This window comes from Oratosquilla oratoria, chromosome 35 (genome assembly GCF_046742065.1).
Source record: "Oratosquilla oratoria isolate Oo_2021 chromosome 35, ASM4674206v1, whole genome shotgun sequence".
Classification (NCBI taxonomy): Eukaryota; Metazoa; Arthropoda; class Malacostraca; order Stomatopoda; family Squillidae; genus Oratosquilla; species Oratosquilla oratoria.
This window is the reverse complement of record NC_134811.1, coordinates 4,335,021-4,352,276: the sequence shown is the minus strand read 5'-3', so window position 1 is coordinate 4,352,276 and position 17,256 is coordinate 4,335,021. Positions and strand designations below refer to the sequence as shown.

Below are 17,256 nucleotides of genomic sequence, written 5' to 3'. Positions count from 1 at the left end.
TCCTCACAGAGTAATAGACAGTTGGAACAAGTTAGATGAGAAAGTAGCGTGTGCAAAAACAATACATGAATTTAAAAATAGTTTAGATAAAATGAGATACGAAGACGGGATAGAGCATAGCTCCCCTTCCCGTAAAATACAACTAGGTAAATACACACGCACGCACGCACATATACATTCACATATACACATACATCTCTCATGGCGCTGTGGTTAGAGCTCTGGCTTGCCACTACGGAGGTCCGGGTTCGATCCTCGCCCGGGGCTGAAATAATATCAGTATCGCAGCGCTGAGGGGTGTTACTCCAACTCTCGTGGGCGGGGAGTTGGGTGTGTGTGTGTGTGCAAGGTCATAGCATTACCCATAGATCGGACCTACGAGCTCTGAGCTCTCTTCCAGGAGGGAAATAGCTGTCGATCACGAGTCCAACACGTGATCCAAAGACCAAGTGAATACATACACACACATCAACCGCAGGGTACCAGCTTGCAGTGCTGTGATGTTTTTCAACCTTTGGCAGAGATCGAAAATCAGACAGCTGAGTTACCAAGCGAGCTCAGTACCACTACGCCAGCAAGTCGGTGTGTGCGCGTCTGCCTGCCTGCGTGTGTTCGTATCCATGTGACTGTGGGAGACAGAACGTGTGTATGAATATGTGTACATGTGTGCGTGTACGTTTGTGCGAACTTCTTTTATCTACACGTTTCACACAGCACCGAGAAAAGACTAAAAAAAAAAAAAAAAAACATACATACACACACACGGTGGCGCAGTTGATAGAGTACTGGACTGTCAGCACGGAGGTGCGTCAGCACCTGGTTCGAATCCTGCCCTGGGTCGAAATCCTTTCGGTATCGCTGCGCTTCGGGTCGTTACTCCGACTATCGTGGGCGGGGAGTTGTGTGTGTGTGTGTGTGTGTGTGTGTGTGTGCAAGGTCATAGCCTTACCCATAGATCGGTCATACGAGCTCTGAGCTCTCTTTCGGGAGGGAAATAGCTGTCGATCACGAGTCCAACACGTGATCCAAAGGCAAGTCTGAATACACAGACACTTGTCCTTACACAACCTCGTGGCACAGTGGTTAGAGTTCTCGCCTGACATCGCGGCAGTCCGGGTTCGACTCCCGCCCAGGGCTGTAATAATTTCACTATCGCTGTTACTCCAACTCTCATGGGCGGGGAGTTGGGGGTGTGTGCGCGTGTAAGGTCACAGTATTACCCATAGATCGGTCATACGAGCTCTGAGCTCTCATCCGGGAGGTTAATAACTGTCGATCACGAGTCTAACACGTGATCCAAGACCATGGTGAATCACACACGCACGCACACACACAGACACGTGAGTACTAAAACTATACATGACTTTAAGAAAAAACTGGAAGCGGAAAGATACGACAGCGGGTGACTGCGAGCATAGCTCTCTTCCCACAAAATACAACTAGGAAAAGTATAATAAAATGGTCAACGGAATCTTATACTCAAGAGGCATTTTCCTCTTACCTTTTCGGCTCGACTCCGATGTGTTCACAGACGAAGTCCGTTAGGGTTTCTACGTAAGGCTGGTTCCGCTCGTGGCTTCCCTTGCCGATCGACGAGATTTCGATTTCGCACAATGGATCGAAAGAGCCTCCACGCATCATCTCCATCTCGGTCATCACGGACACAGAGATTCTCTGTAGGAACAAAATCGAAGATTATTACCATACAATTGCAAGTGTGAAGGACTTGTATCATCTTTGTACGGGGTTCGAGTTCCACACTTCTATCCGGTTCCCAGCAATGACTTACCTCTTCCAGTGAATGCATGAAAGGATAAAAGCGACGATTTCGCGGTCTTCGTCGTTATCTTGCCTCTCGCAAGTTAATCAGCCATTCCTTGTCCACATAGCGCTGAATAGCCCTTGATGCTCCAGTTTTTGGCTTTTGAGCCTTAAACTCATAAACCAACCAACCATTCCTAGTCCAGTGTTGAGCATAAGACTCGACAAAACATTTATACCCAGATTAATACTTTAACCTTTCCGAATAGTTCCCTCTATACGATCCACGTTCCTTTTCGTTTTCTCTAATTTCTTCCTTCATTTGATAAGCTTGTTCAGTTCGATTCTTTTTCGTCCATCCTGGTCTCAATTTACAAAGTACTTGTTTTCATTTGCTCACTTCATACTTAGAATATTTGTTTTCTCTAATTTTCTGTACTCCTTTCTTCTTCCGCACATCTAAGCATATACCGTAAATTACAACGTCTAACCTCAATGGTGTCCTCGTTTCTTAAAGCTTTAAATTCGAGAGAGAGATAGAGCATGTATGTCCATCTGCGTTCATGTTGCACTTGAGACAATTTTTTTTCAACGCTGGACGCTTTCATTATGCTCAGAGGGGGTTGGGTTAATACTGGATATTAACATTTGTGGAGAGAAGTCAATTGAGATGGTATGGATACGTGATGAGGATGAAAACAGAAAACCCTCTAAGGTTGAGCATAAGACTCGCCAAAACATTTACCCAGATTAATACTTTAACCTTTCCGGATAGTTCCCTCTATATGATCCACATTCCTTTTCGTTTTATCTTCTTTCTTCCTTTCTTTGAGGGACAAGGCCAAGAGGGAGACCCAGGAAGAGATGGAAGGATGGAATCAGAGAAGTAACAGAAACGAGAGGAGAGACAACGGAAACGATAGAAGATGAAGAGAGGTACAGAGAAGCGAACCCAATGGAGAAACTTTGCGAGGCATCACAACTGACAGGGCAACTGCCCTACCTGGAGTATGGTGAGAAGGAGAGGGGGTTGGGATGTTTCTGGGCACCAAGAGTAGGTAATTTTAAATTCAGGAAGAGTGGCGAGTTACTACACTCCTGAAATTCATAACTGAACTCGTTTCGAACAGAGGATACATCCATATTCCGTGCTGAACTTAGTCTCATCGTTCCTACAAGACCTAGTCCATATGGACATCCCAGGAAGAGGTTCTTTGTCTTCAATAACTCCTATGGTTAGTCTGTTCATAAGAGTCTGTCCACAAAGGTGTTTAGTGCCAGCTCCTGGATTGGTATGTCTTTGAGCCAATAATACATTGACGTCTGAGGATGGGTTTGCCAAAACAAACAAAACACACACACACACACACACACACACACCCCACACACACATGGACACACACAGAAAGTGGTGTGTGCAAAAACAATACACGAATTTAAAAACAGTCTAGATAAAACGAGATATGAAGACGGGACACCACGAACATAGCTCCCCTTCCCGTAAAATACAACTAGGAAAATACACACTTTTAAGAAATTCAAGATTTTAATAAAAATCTTGATGCTGAAAGATACGAAGACGGGTCACCACGAGCATAGCTCCCTTCCCGTGTAATACATCTAGGTAAATAAACACACACACACACACACACACACACACACACACACACACACACACACACACAGACACATACACACACACACGGCTCGGTGGCGGATTGGTAAAGCACTGGCCTCACAAGCCAGAGAACCGGGGTTCGATTCCCCGGTCGGGCGGAGATAAGTTGGGTTTGTCTCCTTTCACGTGTAGCCCCTGTTCACCAAGCAGCGAGTAGGTACGGGACGTTAGTCAAGGAGTTGTGACCTTGCTGTCCCGGTGTGTGGTGTGTGAGTGGTCTCAGACCTACCCAGAGATCGGCTAATAAGGAGCTCTGAGCTCACTGCCGTAGGGTGGTGTCTGGCTGTCTCGAGAGACTGCAGCAGATCCGAGGTGAATACACACACACACCATCCAAATTTGGAAGCCTCACCGCTCAGTTTCATCTTGATGCTACGTGGTTACAAAAGTCAAATATAGAATACTTAGAGCATCTACACCGCTTGGTACCAGATGCACGTCAAGACAAGAGAAGGCAAGGTCGCCCACTCCTCCCCATGCATCTCCATACCTGGCACCCGTTACTGACTCCCGACCCATTTGGTCACAGATCTCTCGCTCATGTGATGCTGTTGACTGGGCTTTTTGTGAACCATTTCGACACTGAATAAAATCGCCTGGCATCCAATTCTTACTAGGTTTGGTGTTTGTGGGCCCCTCTTTGAAACAGCTGTATCCCCTCAGGGGTCCTAAAGAGCTAAAGTAGGGAGACAATGATTTGCATATGACCGCTTTACCTATGAAACCAGTATACCAAAAAAAGATCCCACTTCCTTAGTCCAATATCTTCATAAGGATCGTCATATCTGCTCTGTATCTTTCCCCTTACAAGAGGGATAGCCGGTGCGTGATAAAAGACCTAAAGAACACAATCTCAGTCACCTTATCGTCTACGTGCGTAAGCATCAGTTTTAAGTTTACAACAGCAGTAGAATATTACATTCTCTAACGAATCGGTTACTAAGCACAGAGTAGTTCTTCGTTCATTTCGTTCTGGTACATTATTAGTTTATTATGACTAACCCCAAGGTTATTTGACAATCTCCTATGTACACCGGTGTCTAGGACATCTTAATTTAGACCCCTTTTATTAGGCTACGTTTGGCACGGCTAGGTTCGGTTATACTCGGAAAAGCTCGGTTAGGCTCGGCTTCGCTCGGCCTGGAACGGCTAGGCTCGGCTAAGGCCGGCCACACACGTACAGTTTAAACTGACAGTTATAACTGAACAGTTGTAACTGTCAGTTTAAACTGTATGGCCGGGCTAAGGAGAAAATACTGGAACACAAGATAAGATGAGTAGGATATTCTCCATCTCGGGATTTCAAGGGAGAAAATATCAGTCGTGGGCGTTGCAATAAAGCGATAATATCGCTTTAACCGAAAATATATCGTTAATCGCAAGACCGGAAAATTTCATCGCTTATATTTATCGCTTTCAAATTTCCCGCGATAAATCCAGCGATAAAGTAGAAGACGAAAAACCGTTACGGCGTGAGGTTACAGGCTCATTGTTACGCGGCAAACAAATATGGTGTTTTAAGTGTAAAAAAGAGGTTTTTAAATGCATAAGTAGCAAAAAAAGAGTACTTATCGCTTTAAGGTATCTTAGAAATTTATCGCTTTATCGTTATAGGACTTAGCGGAAAAATTATAGCTTTATCATTATCGCTTTATCGCAAAATTTATCGCTGTCCACCACTGGAAAATATTAAGATTGATTGATCTTTAGTGTGTTTTCTCACGTTAAATAGCCATTGAATGCGACGGATATAAAAATATGCGCACTATTCAATGCAGAATTGCAACACATAGTGACAAACATAGCGATGTCGACATACGACTTCTGTGCTCTCCACGCCCAAGTTGCCCTGTAAAGGGCCATTTACACGGTCGAACAGTTTGACAAACCCGGTTTGTCAGGCAAGTGTTTGAAGTGATGTTTGACCGTGTGAATGGGGTATTTGGTCGTCAAACACGTTTGTCGAACGTGTTTGACAACCAAATACCCTATTCACACGGTTCGACAAACCGGGTTTGTCAAACCGTTTGACCGTCTAAATGTCCCTTAATTGTGTGTGCGCGCCAGGAATAAAGCAAACAGAGCATTAGGTTTCATTGCTACAACGGTAACGAGGTAATTATCAAACTCTATCTAGCGATAGGTTCCATACATACATATATATATATATATATATATATATATATATAATATATATATATACATACATATATCTATATATATATACATACATATATTTATATATATACATATATACATATATATATACATATATATATACATACATATATATATATATATACACATATATTTTATATATATACATACATATATATATATATATATATATATATTACATATATATATGTATATATATATACACATATATATGTATATATATACACACATATATACATATATATATATGTATTTACATATATATGTATATATATACACACACACACACATATATATATATATATATATATATATATATATATATATATATATATATATATGTATATATATATATGATAATAATAATAATAATAGTAACAATAAGAACAGCAATAATAATAGTAACAACAATAACAGTAAAGAATGCAGTGATGTAAATCTTATTCGGCGCAGTCTAGACTCTTCTCCAGAAGATAAGCTATCTTCAAGGTAAACGATTGCGTACGAAGAAATATGAAAACCGGCGCTGCAATATGAATTAAAAGGTACGCCGCGGTATAGACGGTATCACAAAACTATCGTATTGTAGTCCCCCGAAATATTTGTAATATACGAAAACATCGACATTTCATTATTCAATCTGGGATACTTAATAAATAATAAAATAAATAATAAAATTCTTTAACGGTCACGTAAATTACATGAAATTTGTCTTATGTGTTTTCATAAGAAATCGAGGGCAATCATATACAGATGAGCTACTACAATCTTACAGTGGTTATCAAAATCTTGATAGTAATAAATGGTATGGACAAATTCTTTTCCAACTTTGTAGGGGATCATAATATTCACAGGCCATGTTTGTAATTTTTAAGAAGTTAAACTGGGTTATTTTCCCTCCCACATCCTACCTCCAACCTCCATTTGAATAATTAGAATATGATTTCGCTTACAGATATCTAGACTTATCTAAGAACATTTCAACAGTTCATCATTAATCCTTGTTATATATGACGGAAATATAATTTGATATTTGGAGATATGAAAAATAAAACATTACAACCGAAGTCGTTTTCATTCAAATGAACTCAACTATCAGTGCTGGTGATGCCCGTGGAAGGTCAGTGTGATAACTAGGGTGGTCATTTACAAATTTCCAAAGAGGAGGACACTGCATATCGATGATTATAATATACAGTAATATATATATATATATATATATATATATATATATATATATATATATATATATATATATATAAACTTGGAAGTGAATCGTATTTTTCACTTCTAATAAAACCGACAAAATACACATACCGGGTATTTCTTACTAAGTTACAACACAAACAAAACCTAGTTGTATCCTCACACTGATTGCCTGGAGGTTTATTTCTTCTTGTATTTCTGCCCTCTAATTTTTGTATTTTTGCCCTCTTTCTTTTCGGCATTTTCAGACTCCTTAACCTCATAAATCAATTACCAAACCACACTGCACCGTGGCCACACCAGGACTGCAGCCCAATGTATGAGATGTAAATCATGCAATCACACGTTCACAACATTGGTCTTGTGCAGTTCCTGTTTACTTCGGGTGCCGAGTTCCGACGTTGACCTTGGCCTGGGTACTCCCACATAATTTAATTGTACGGCATTATTGTATACATGAGGAGGAATGGGCGGGGGTGGTGGGGGGTGAGGTAGTATGTGTGAGCAAATTTTGACGCAGCCCGAAGGGATTTCTCCCCGGCCTCTCCTTATATGCAAGGGGGGACGGAGAGGGGGGGTCGCCGATTAAATGAAGCGGCCTTGCTGTGGATGTGCTGTGTCTTGCGACACTGCTTCTGACCCAGGGCGGTGGGCAAGGTGCAGGGATGACCCGTCATCCAGGAGGTGCTCAGATGAGAGGGAGGGTGGAAGGGGTGTGGAGTGTATTTAGGGATGAAATGGGTGGGAGTGATTTTATGTCTTTCCCTTTTTGGCTACCTCCCTTGAAAGGGGGAAAAAGCCTTGGTATATGTATGTATGTATTATTGTATACCTAGGGTTATTTATTTATTTATCTATCTATTTTTGTCACACCCCAAGAAAGGAGGACAAATACACGTCCGGCGTGAGGCTGCGCCGGATGGAGGAAAAGAGCTCAAAAGGAAAACTGTCCTCCCTATAGGACAGTGGTTCCCAAACTGGGGAAAATTTCCCCCTGGGGGGAAATTCGAACCTACCAGGGGGGAAATAATTACACTACCTACTAACTAAAAAAAACTCAGATGACTTTTCTCATGTCTGAGAGAGAGAGAGAGAGAGAGAGAGAGAGAGAGAGAGAGAGAGAGAGAGAGAGAATGCCTGTTTAACAGTATATATGTACATTTGAAAAATAAAATAGTAAATAGTCGCAGTGTGTTTTAACTACTCTTTCCGTCATACACATGAAAGGGGGAAATCTGGATGGTTGAACTGGGTGCAAGGGGGAAATGACAGAAAAAAGTTTGGGAACCACTGGTATAGGACGTCTGGCCACCCTAGTGATAACTCATGTACATACATCTGTACAGTACACGCGGCGTAGATACACACACGTACACACAAGAACATAATGGAGAGAGATCAATAGACCAAAGGGCAAGAACACTTGACATGATTACACCAGAACGCGCCGACATGATAAGAACTTTGAAAACTGTGTTATTGATAAATGCAAAGGTCAACCTAAAATGTTTTACAAGTTTGTTAACTGTGACACAAAGAAGGAATTTCGTTAACATTGGGTAGAAAGGTCTATGGCGATGCACCAGCATAAACTGAAATAACGAAAAGAAGACGCCATCAATTTCCGACCAGGATAGTTTGGAGGCAAGTTGACTAACTTTTCGTTGACATTGGGCAAGTAGAAGGGATAGCTTACAAGTCGCTGGTACTAACGGCTACTAAACTAGCCTCGTGTCAACGAGTCTAGGCGTCTCGAGAGTTTAGTCTTTGTCATTCCGATGTAAGACTGCCCATTCTCCGTTGTATGTTAGGTTGGGTTCACACATTCCCGTACATAGCTTCCGTCAGCCTCCTGCAGCTAAATTTTGTGGTCGGCAGCCCCTAACGTCAGTATCCCTTGAAAGAGCTGTTCATTTCCTGTTGTGTAAAAAAAAAAAAAAAAAAAAAAAAAAAAAAAAAATAATAATGACGGTAAATGTACGGAGGTCATAGCCTTCCGCCCCATCATGCAGCCGGTTTTGAAATGTTTTGGGTGTTGTGCTGCACATGGCTGGGGTCACACATTCCCGTCAGCCTCGTGTAGCTAAATTTTGGTTTCCCCCGTATGAACATTATTTTTCAGCCGTAGGCTACCCGTACTAGTCTCCAGTCTCCTGTCTCCAGTGAAAAATAATGTTCATACGGGGGAAACCAAAATTTAGCTACACGAGGCTGACGGGAGCTATGTACGGGAATGCGTGACCCCAGCCTTGTGACGCAAAACACCCCGAAACTCCCGTACCTTTTGAACATTTCAAAACCGGCTGCATGTCTGTAAGTGACTTGGGGACTTAAGTCGTTGGTTTCTTGATCAGCTGGTACCTGGTTACGAGTTGCCCTTTTTTTCATAATACAAGCCGCAGGCTTCGCCATCTCTGGCTTCGACGGGGGCTTGGCTGCGCAAACAGCGGCCTTCGGGCGCAGCGCCCCGCACTCTAATCCCACGATAGGGATCCCGTGTTGGGGTTCCACCCCGAGGCCGAGAAGAACGTAAAGAAGAAGAGGAACGCGAAGAAGAACGTAAAGAAGAAGAAGAACGCGAACAAGAACGCGAAGAACGCGAAGAAGAAGAACGCGAAGAGGAAGAAGAAGAGGAACGCGAAGAAGAACGTAAAGAAGAAGAAGAAGAACGGGCATTTCGATGGTTAACTTCTCCCGTATGCTTACAGGGGTGTGTCCGCAAATGGTAAAGAGGCTACCCAAATTACGGATAGTTTATTTTTAATTGTATTAAATATGAGGTTCTTCTTAATTATGTCCTTTATTCTTCCTTCTTCTGTTGACATTAAGGTTTTGTAGTAAGGTTTATAATTACCATTTATATTTTTGACTGGCCAGCAGGGGCTGTTGCTGGGAGAACAATTTGTCCACGGTTTGTTTGATCGAGTTATTCACCTCTCTTTCTGCATCCATTGCTGACTAAGACTTGTGTAATTCTTTCTACTTCCGTGTACGTGTTTGCCCATCATGAGCAGTGTGTGAATGCTTTACGGATGTAAGCGTTGATGGCTGACTTCAGGTATTGCTGCGGGGAATCACTGTTGCCATTTAGGCAAAGTCCTGTATTTGTTTCCTTGATGTACATTGCGGTGTTGAATCCTGATTTGTTGGCAGTGACTAAAATGCCCAGGAAAGGGAGATGACCTTCTTTAGCTGTATGTGTACATACATATGTGTACACACACACACGCACACACACGTGTATATATATATATATATATATATATATATATATATATATATATATATATATATATATATATATATATATATATATATATAATGAAACAAATGACTATTGGCAGTGATGTCTTTCAAATACCCAAATCATGATATCGCGGGTTCAAGGCTGCTTGACTGTTGGATTTGACTATATAGATGGAGACAGATGGAGAAAGAGATCAGAGAGAGAGAGAGAGAGAGAGAGAGAGAGAGAGAGAGAGAGAGAGAGAGAGAGAGAGAAGAGGGAGGAAGGGAAAAGGAAGCTAGGAAAAATGTAGAGATGGGGAGGTACTATCAACTGAACTTATAACTGTTACAAGCTAAGTCTCCTCGCCGGAGCCGGCTTGGCCAAGTAATGTTCTTCTTGCCTTGAAAGGTGACCTAAACTAGGCAGTAGCCTAAACGAGGTAATTGACGCCCAGCTGTGTTTGGACTCACTATTGAATTAATTCATTTATAATACAGAATTACAAACCAATTGTTCAATGTGTTAAGAAGCATGTTAAATATTACCCCTTCAGTAACTATAATGTAAAATTAAATTGTATTGTTACATGTATAATACATTAAATGCATCCGTCTGGGGGTATTGGCTGCATGTTATGACAAAGTAGCATGCAGTTGATACTTTAGGGTCTATATGGGGCGCCTCTACGGACCAGAGCCACACATCACTTTGTATGTGATAGAGAAGGACTCTGCTCACAGAGAAATGATGAAACTTTTATTATACTGCTACTGTCCCTCCGTTATGCTGTACCCCAAACCCTTGTTGCTGTCCTGTACCATTTCTCTGAATGTCATTTCCTTTTTCGCGTACCCTGTGGTGGGGGGAAAAGAATACTGCCACCAAGTATTCCCACTTGGATCGTAAAGGGCGAGAAAAACGGGGCGGGGATTGGGAACAGGCATCCTTCTCCCTGTAGCCCCACAGGGGGTCTATGAGTTTTCCAACCAGCACCCTAATGTTTGGGTCTTTTAATGTGCGTGGATGTGGTACAGATGAGAGTAAAAGGGAAGAGATAGGTAGTATGTTTGTGAGAAGATGGATGTGTTGGCTTTGAGTGAAACTATGTTGAGAGAGAAGGGCGAGTGTGAGTTTGGGAGTGTAATTGGGAGGTTCTCAGAAGTGAAGAGAGGGCGAGGGAGAGAAGTGGTGGCTATACTAGTAAGTAAAGAGATAGGTAAGCGTGTAGTGGAGTGGAAGGTTTCTTCAAGGATAATGTGGATGAAGGTGAAACTGGGAAAGGAGATGTGGAATTTTGTAAGCGCATATGGGCCTGGTAGTGAGAAGAGTGTAGAAGAAAGGGAATCTTTTTGAATAGATTAGGGAGGAACGTCAATGGAGTAGTATTGGGAGACCTTAATGCTAGGGTTGGGAAATGTGGAGTTCCAGGAAAGAATCGTGGTGGAGAGTTGATGGTGGAGATGTGTCTAGAAAGAGAGTTGATGATAGCAAATACAGTGTTTCGGAAGAAAGTCAAGCATAAGTACACATGGGAGAGGGTGGTGGATGGAAGGGTGGTAGATAGAGCGTTAATGGACTATGTAGTGGTAGATTGGAGTAAAATAGGAAGAGTTAAGGATGTACATGTTCTAAGGGGAGAGAGTGGGGGAATATCAGATAATTTTTTGGTGGAAGGTAAGTTGAGAGTGGAGGATAGATGGAGAAAGAGGAAAAGGACAAAAGGTAGGGAGGTGCTTAGAGTGAACTCTTTAAATGAAAAGGAAAAGGAGAAGGAGTACAAGAAGAAGCTGAGAGAGAGGAGTAGGAGGGAGTGAAGGATAGGGTAGAGGTAGGTGTGGAGGAGGAATGGGGATGGTTCAAGGAGGGAGTCACAAAGTGCGCAAAGATGGTGTGTGGAACAAGAAAGACAGGAGGAAACTGAAGGAAGGGTAGTGAATGGTGGGATGAGGAAACAAAGAAGGTTGTAGAAGAGAAGAAGAGAGCTTTCACAGATTGGTTACAAAATAGGACGAGGGAGTCATACGAGAGGTACAAAGAAAAGAGAATTAAAGGAAAAGCTAAAGGAGGCAAAGAGGAGAGCAGATGTGAAATGGGGTAAGAGTATGACAGAAAATTTTGAAAGCAATAAAAAGATGTTTGGAAAGAAATTAAAAGAGGAAGAGGAGGCGAATCAAGTAGAGAAGAAAAGGTAAAAGGTGCAGATGGAGAGATGATAATGGAAGAGAAAGTAGTAAGGGGGAGATGGGCAGAGTATTTTTGTGAGTTGCTAAATGTGAAGGAGGATAGAGAGGGAAAGACAGTTCCAGTGGGAAGTGCTAAGAAAATGACCATGATGGGTGAGGAAAACGGAGGAGCAATAAGGAAGGATGAAGTGAAGGCAGTTGTTAAGATGATGAGAGCAGGTAAGACACCTGGTCTCAATGGATACTATGCAGAATGTCTAAAAAAAAAAAAAAAAAAATAAAAAAAAAAAAAAAAAAAAAAAAAAAAAAAGAGGTACAGTGATGATGGACTGGCTGGTGAGGTTATTTAATGTTTGAGAGAGGGTAGAGTGCCGGAGGGCTGGAGGAGTGCCTGTATATTTCCACTTTACAAGGGAAAAGGGGACAAGTGTGAGTGTAGTAGTTTCAGAGGGATTAGCCTGTTAATTAAGTGTAGTTGGGAAGGCTTATGGGAATATCTTGATTGAGAGGAATAGAGGGAGTAATTGGTGAGGAACAGTGTGGATTTAGGACAGGTAGAGGTTGCGCAGATCAGATTTTTGTGGTAAGACAGATATGTGAGAAAGCTATAGGAAAAGGTAAGGATGTTTTTTGGGCTTTTATGGAACTGGAAAAGGCTTATGACAGGGTAGACAGGAAGGCACTGTGGGAGGTTTTGCAGATATACGGGATAGGAGGAAAGCTTCTAGGAGCTGTCAAGAGTTTTTACGAGAGTAGTAGAGCATGTGTCAGGATTAGAAATGGAGAGAGTGAATGGTTCGAGGTAAAGGTGGGACTTCGTCAGGGATGCGTTATGTCGCCCTGGCTGTTCAACTTGTACATGGATGGGGTGGTGCGAGAGGTAAATGCAAGGGTGGTGGGTCAGGGATTGGAGATGGTTAAAGAAAATGAAGAAAAGTGGGAGATGAGCCAGCTGTTGTTTGCGGACGATACTGCGCTTGTAGCACGATCAGAGGAGGAATCTAGGAAGTTGGTGACAGAGTTTGGGAGAGTATGTGAAAGAAGAAAGTTGAAGATAAATGTGAGTAAAAGTAAGGTGAAGAGATGTACAAGGGGTGAAAGTGGCAGCAGACTGGAAGTGAGGATTAAGGGAGAGCGACTGGAGGAAGTGGATAGTTTTAGGTACTTAGCTGCGAATGTGGCAGGAAAGGGAGAAATGGAGGTGGAGGTGGAGGTAGAATGTAGATTGAGAGAAGCTATGAAATAAATACAAATCTTGTATTAAATTATGATATTTAGAAAAGTCTTTTAGCATAGAATTAAAAAAAACATATACCTTTACATGTGCGACGTTTTCATGTCACATAAAAACCACGGTTACGAAAACTTAACTTGATATAAAATCCACGTTAACAATACTAAATTATTGTTGATGCAGATTAATACATATGGATCCTATCACCTCGTTTAAGTAACCTCTCAAAGCGCAACGTCTATCACACCGAGTACACGTTGCTCTTCAGCGGACAAGTATAGATGACGTTTGAGGAATATCTACATACTAATAAAAGTCCCTGTTGATATCGATCTAAATCACACCGGAAACCGGACATCCCTTGAGGCAATGTCTCCCAACCCCGGGGTAAATTACCCCATGGGGGTAATGGACCCATATTCTTGGGGTAATGGATGTTCTGTGTGAGAAGAGGTAGCCTGAATAATATGTATTATTATTGTTGTATTGAACATTCTGCATTTATGATGGTTGATGTTGATATACTTAAAAGTGGAAAACTTTGCGTTTGTGTTGGATCCTTAAATATATACAGCCAACAGCAGGTTATATAGCCCATGCAGTTCATCAGCTGACAAAAAAAAAAAAAAAATCCCATATTACCACGTATATGTTCAATGGGGTAATTGATAACTGCGAAATTGAATTTTGGGGTAATCATTTCGAAAATGTTGGGAAACACTGCCTTAAGGGGACACGTCCCCTCCGGCCCCTGATTGGCTGAGAGAGTGGTTACGTCATAGCAACGCGACGACCGATTGGCTGCGTGCAAAGATAGCTCACCCGAAGGGCCGAGCTCCTGCGTAGCAGGGTCGGGCGCAGCCCGCTGCTCGTCTATTTATCAATCTCAACGTTTGGTAGCTCATTTGGCGCTCGTTGAAATGATACGTTTAGATGTCCACACACACAATAAATGAGAAAGTGGGAGAGAGGGGGAAGAGAGAGAAAAAGAGACAAGAGTGAGAGTGAGAGAGGCGGAGGGAGGTAGAAAATGATTTAGCGGGTGGGAAAGAATGAAATATATGGCAGGAGAAAGTGAGAGAGAGAGAAAGAGAGAGAGAGAGAGAGACAGACAGAGAGATGGCGGGAGTAGGGATTGAGACAGATATGACAGTGGATGGGAAAAGAGAGGGAGAGATAGTGAGTGAGTGAGAGAGAGAGAGAGATGGGGAGGGAGGGGGGAAGAGGAAGAAAGAGGAGAGAGAGAGAGAGAGAGAGAGAGAGATGGGGAGGAAGGGGGAGGAGAGAGAGAGAGAGAGAGAGAGAGAGAGAGAGATGGGGAGGGAGGGGGAAGAGGAAGAGAGAGAGAGAGAAAGAGAGAGATGGAGAGGGATGTATACGCCTCATATACATGACGAGTAGTATCGCCCAGTCATATAACCCACTTCCTCACTCACTTACTATTCGCCGACGGTCAAGCATCACAACGCTGACCTAAGCACTCCTCTCAAACTAGCCGACTCAACACTTCGTGCTCGTGTGAACAGCACTGTCAACCACTAAACGACACACACACACACACGAACACACGCGATCAATCTAGTAGCCACCCAGTACTGACATACGATATTACGTATACTGACGGTCCTCCCCTGGATATATAATTAACATGTATGGTAGTAGAGATTAATACGTAATTAATGCAGTTGCCCCAACCATGTGGGACAACAGACAAACTAGAGATTAATGTTAAGATCACGATTAAAGGCAACTCAAGAACTTGTCCATTCGGCACTTCCGGAGAGCAAAACTCTCTAGCAAGACGCGGACCGTCGTCGGTTCTTGTGACGTGCCCAAGTGTTAAGACTGTGTTGAACGTGTAATCTAAGTTTCTTAAAGTGTGAAGAATAAAGAACTAAACTTAAAAGGTGTATACCAAGTAACCCTTTCTGGAGATGATGTAACGACCCCGTTACATCTTGTGTGTGCAAGTAACCCCTTTCTGGAGATGATGTAACGACCCCGTTACATCTTGTGTCTACAAGTAACGCTCGGTGGAGATCATGTAACGATACCGTTACACCCATCCCGTTACAGGGAGGGGGAAGAAGAAGAGAGAGAGAAAGAGAGAGAGAAGGAGAGAGTTGGGGGAAGGAAGAGATATAGAAAGAGAGAGAGAGAGAGAGAGAGAGAGAGAGAGAGAGAGAGAGAGAGAGAGAGAGAGAGAGTTGGGGGAGGAAGATATATGGTAAAAAAAGAGAGAGAGAGAGAGAGAGAGAGAGAGAGAGAGAGAGAGAGGAGAGAGAGAGAGAGAGAGAGAGAGAGAGAGAGAGAGAGAGAGAGAGAGGGGGGGGGGAGGGAGAGAGAGAGAGAGATGGGGAGGGAGGGGAAGAGGAAGAGAAAGAGAGAGAAAGAGAGAGAGAGAGTTGGGGGAGGAAGAGACAGACAGACAGACAGAGAGAGAGAGAGAGAGAGAGAGAGAGAGAGAGAGAGAGAGAGAGAGAGAGAGAGAGAGAGAGAGAGAGAGAGAGAGAGAGAGAGAGAGGTAAGTCACTATTACGGGACGCCGTCGCCTCAATGTCTCGACTCCGTTGACAAAACAACTGGTTTGGTAAAAATGCTGAGCAAAAGGACTCTGAAGGCCATGCACGTGGACAGTTATGCAACTTTCTACTTCGAACTTAAAATCTAGAATGTTTTGTTACTTTATCATCACTGGCGCATACGTCGAAAAAAGGGAAGGTTATTAATAGTTCATTGGCGCATCTTTCTGTTCTAAAAATTACCAGTGTGATGACTCGACACTAGTGCAATTGTTCAAACATGACATTAACGATATGAGAATTATTACTTTGCCATCTTCCTCTTAAAGTTCGACAAAATAATTGTCATCACCAAGTTCGACATTAAAGATCACGAAATCAATAGTTTCAAGCTTGTATGTTGTCGAGACGACGGGCCTACTACTATGATTTCATAACGTTTGTCTTACCTCTTCTGGTTTCTGTAAAGTCGATGCTACTTTTGCTGACAGTAGTTTCTGAAATTCTCTTGTAACTTGCGACTTAAGGAGGTTTGTTCTGAAGTACACGAGAGGCATTTTCTCTTTTGTGTATTTACAACCAGGAGACGTGTTATAGTGCGCTGCTAACAGTAATCTTTCGACTTATATCTGCTGTGCACCCCGAACGAAAACAACTGACACTGGGGTGAGTTGCCAATTCATGAATAAGCCAACATTCGAGCGTTTGAATCACAACGAATAAATATATTAAAAAGTCATGGTACTTTTTATTTCTGATCTCATCAAAATAAATTTCTAATATAATGGAGATAAGATAATAATGTTTACAATAAAGGCACCAGCTACTTATTATCACGATGAGCACTTTGAATTAAAATTCAACATTACCTTAAATCACGCCATGCCAACAACAATCTTATGAGAAAAATATATAATGAATACAATTAAATAGAATATTACTTTGCATGTTACTATATCATAGTTAACATCTGGCACAATAAATAAATTTTACTAAATTACTGTCCGGCATTTAGATAATTTACCCGCGAAATACAAATGCCTTTTATGCATGGGGGACGGAGAGGGGGGGGGGTCGCCGATTTAATGAAGCGGCCTTGCTGTGGATGTGCTGTGTCTTGCGACACTGCTTCTGACCCAGGGCAGTGGACAAGGTGCAGGGATAACCCGTCATCCAGGAGGTGCTAAGATAAGAGGGAGGGTGGAGGGGTGTGGAGTGTATTCAGGGATGGAATGGGTGGGAATGAATTTATTCCTTTTCCTTTT

The 17,256-nt window shown here is 42.3% G+C and overlaps 1 protein-coding gene across 1 annotated transcript in view; it reads right to left on the bottom strand.

Moving 5' to 3' along the window:
* The window catches only part of LOC143018782 (D-dopachrome decarboxylase-B-like), a 43,303-nt gene extending 26,652 nt beyond the window's left edge, over positions 1 to 16,651 (bottom strand). Inside the window, exons 1-2 of the mRNA XM_076174361.1 lie at positions 16,441 to 16,651; positions 1,502 to 1,674 (exon numbers count right to left, since the gene is read on the bottom strand). Coding sequence (XP_076030476.1) covers positions 1,502 to 1,674; positions 16,441 to 16,548 — 281 coding nt within the window. The 5' untranslated portion in view covers positions 16,549 to 16,651. The remainder of the gene's footprint in view (positions 1 to 1,501; positions 1,675 to 16,440) is intronic.
* Positions 16,652 to 17,256: the final 605 nt, after the last annotated feature.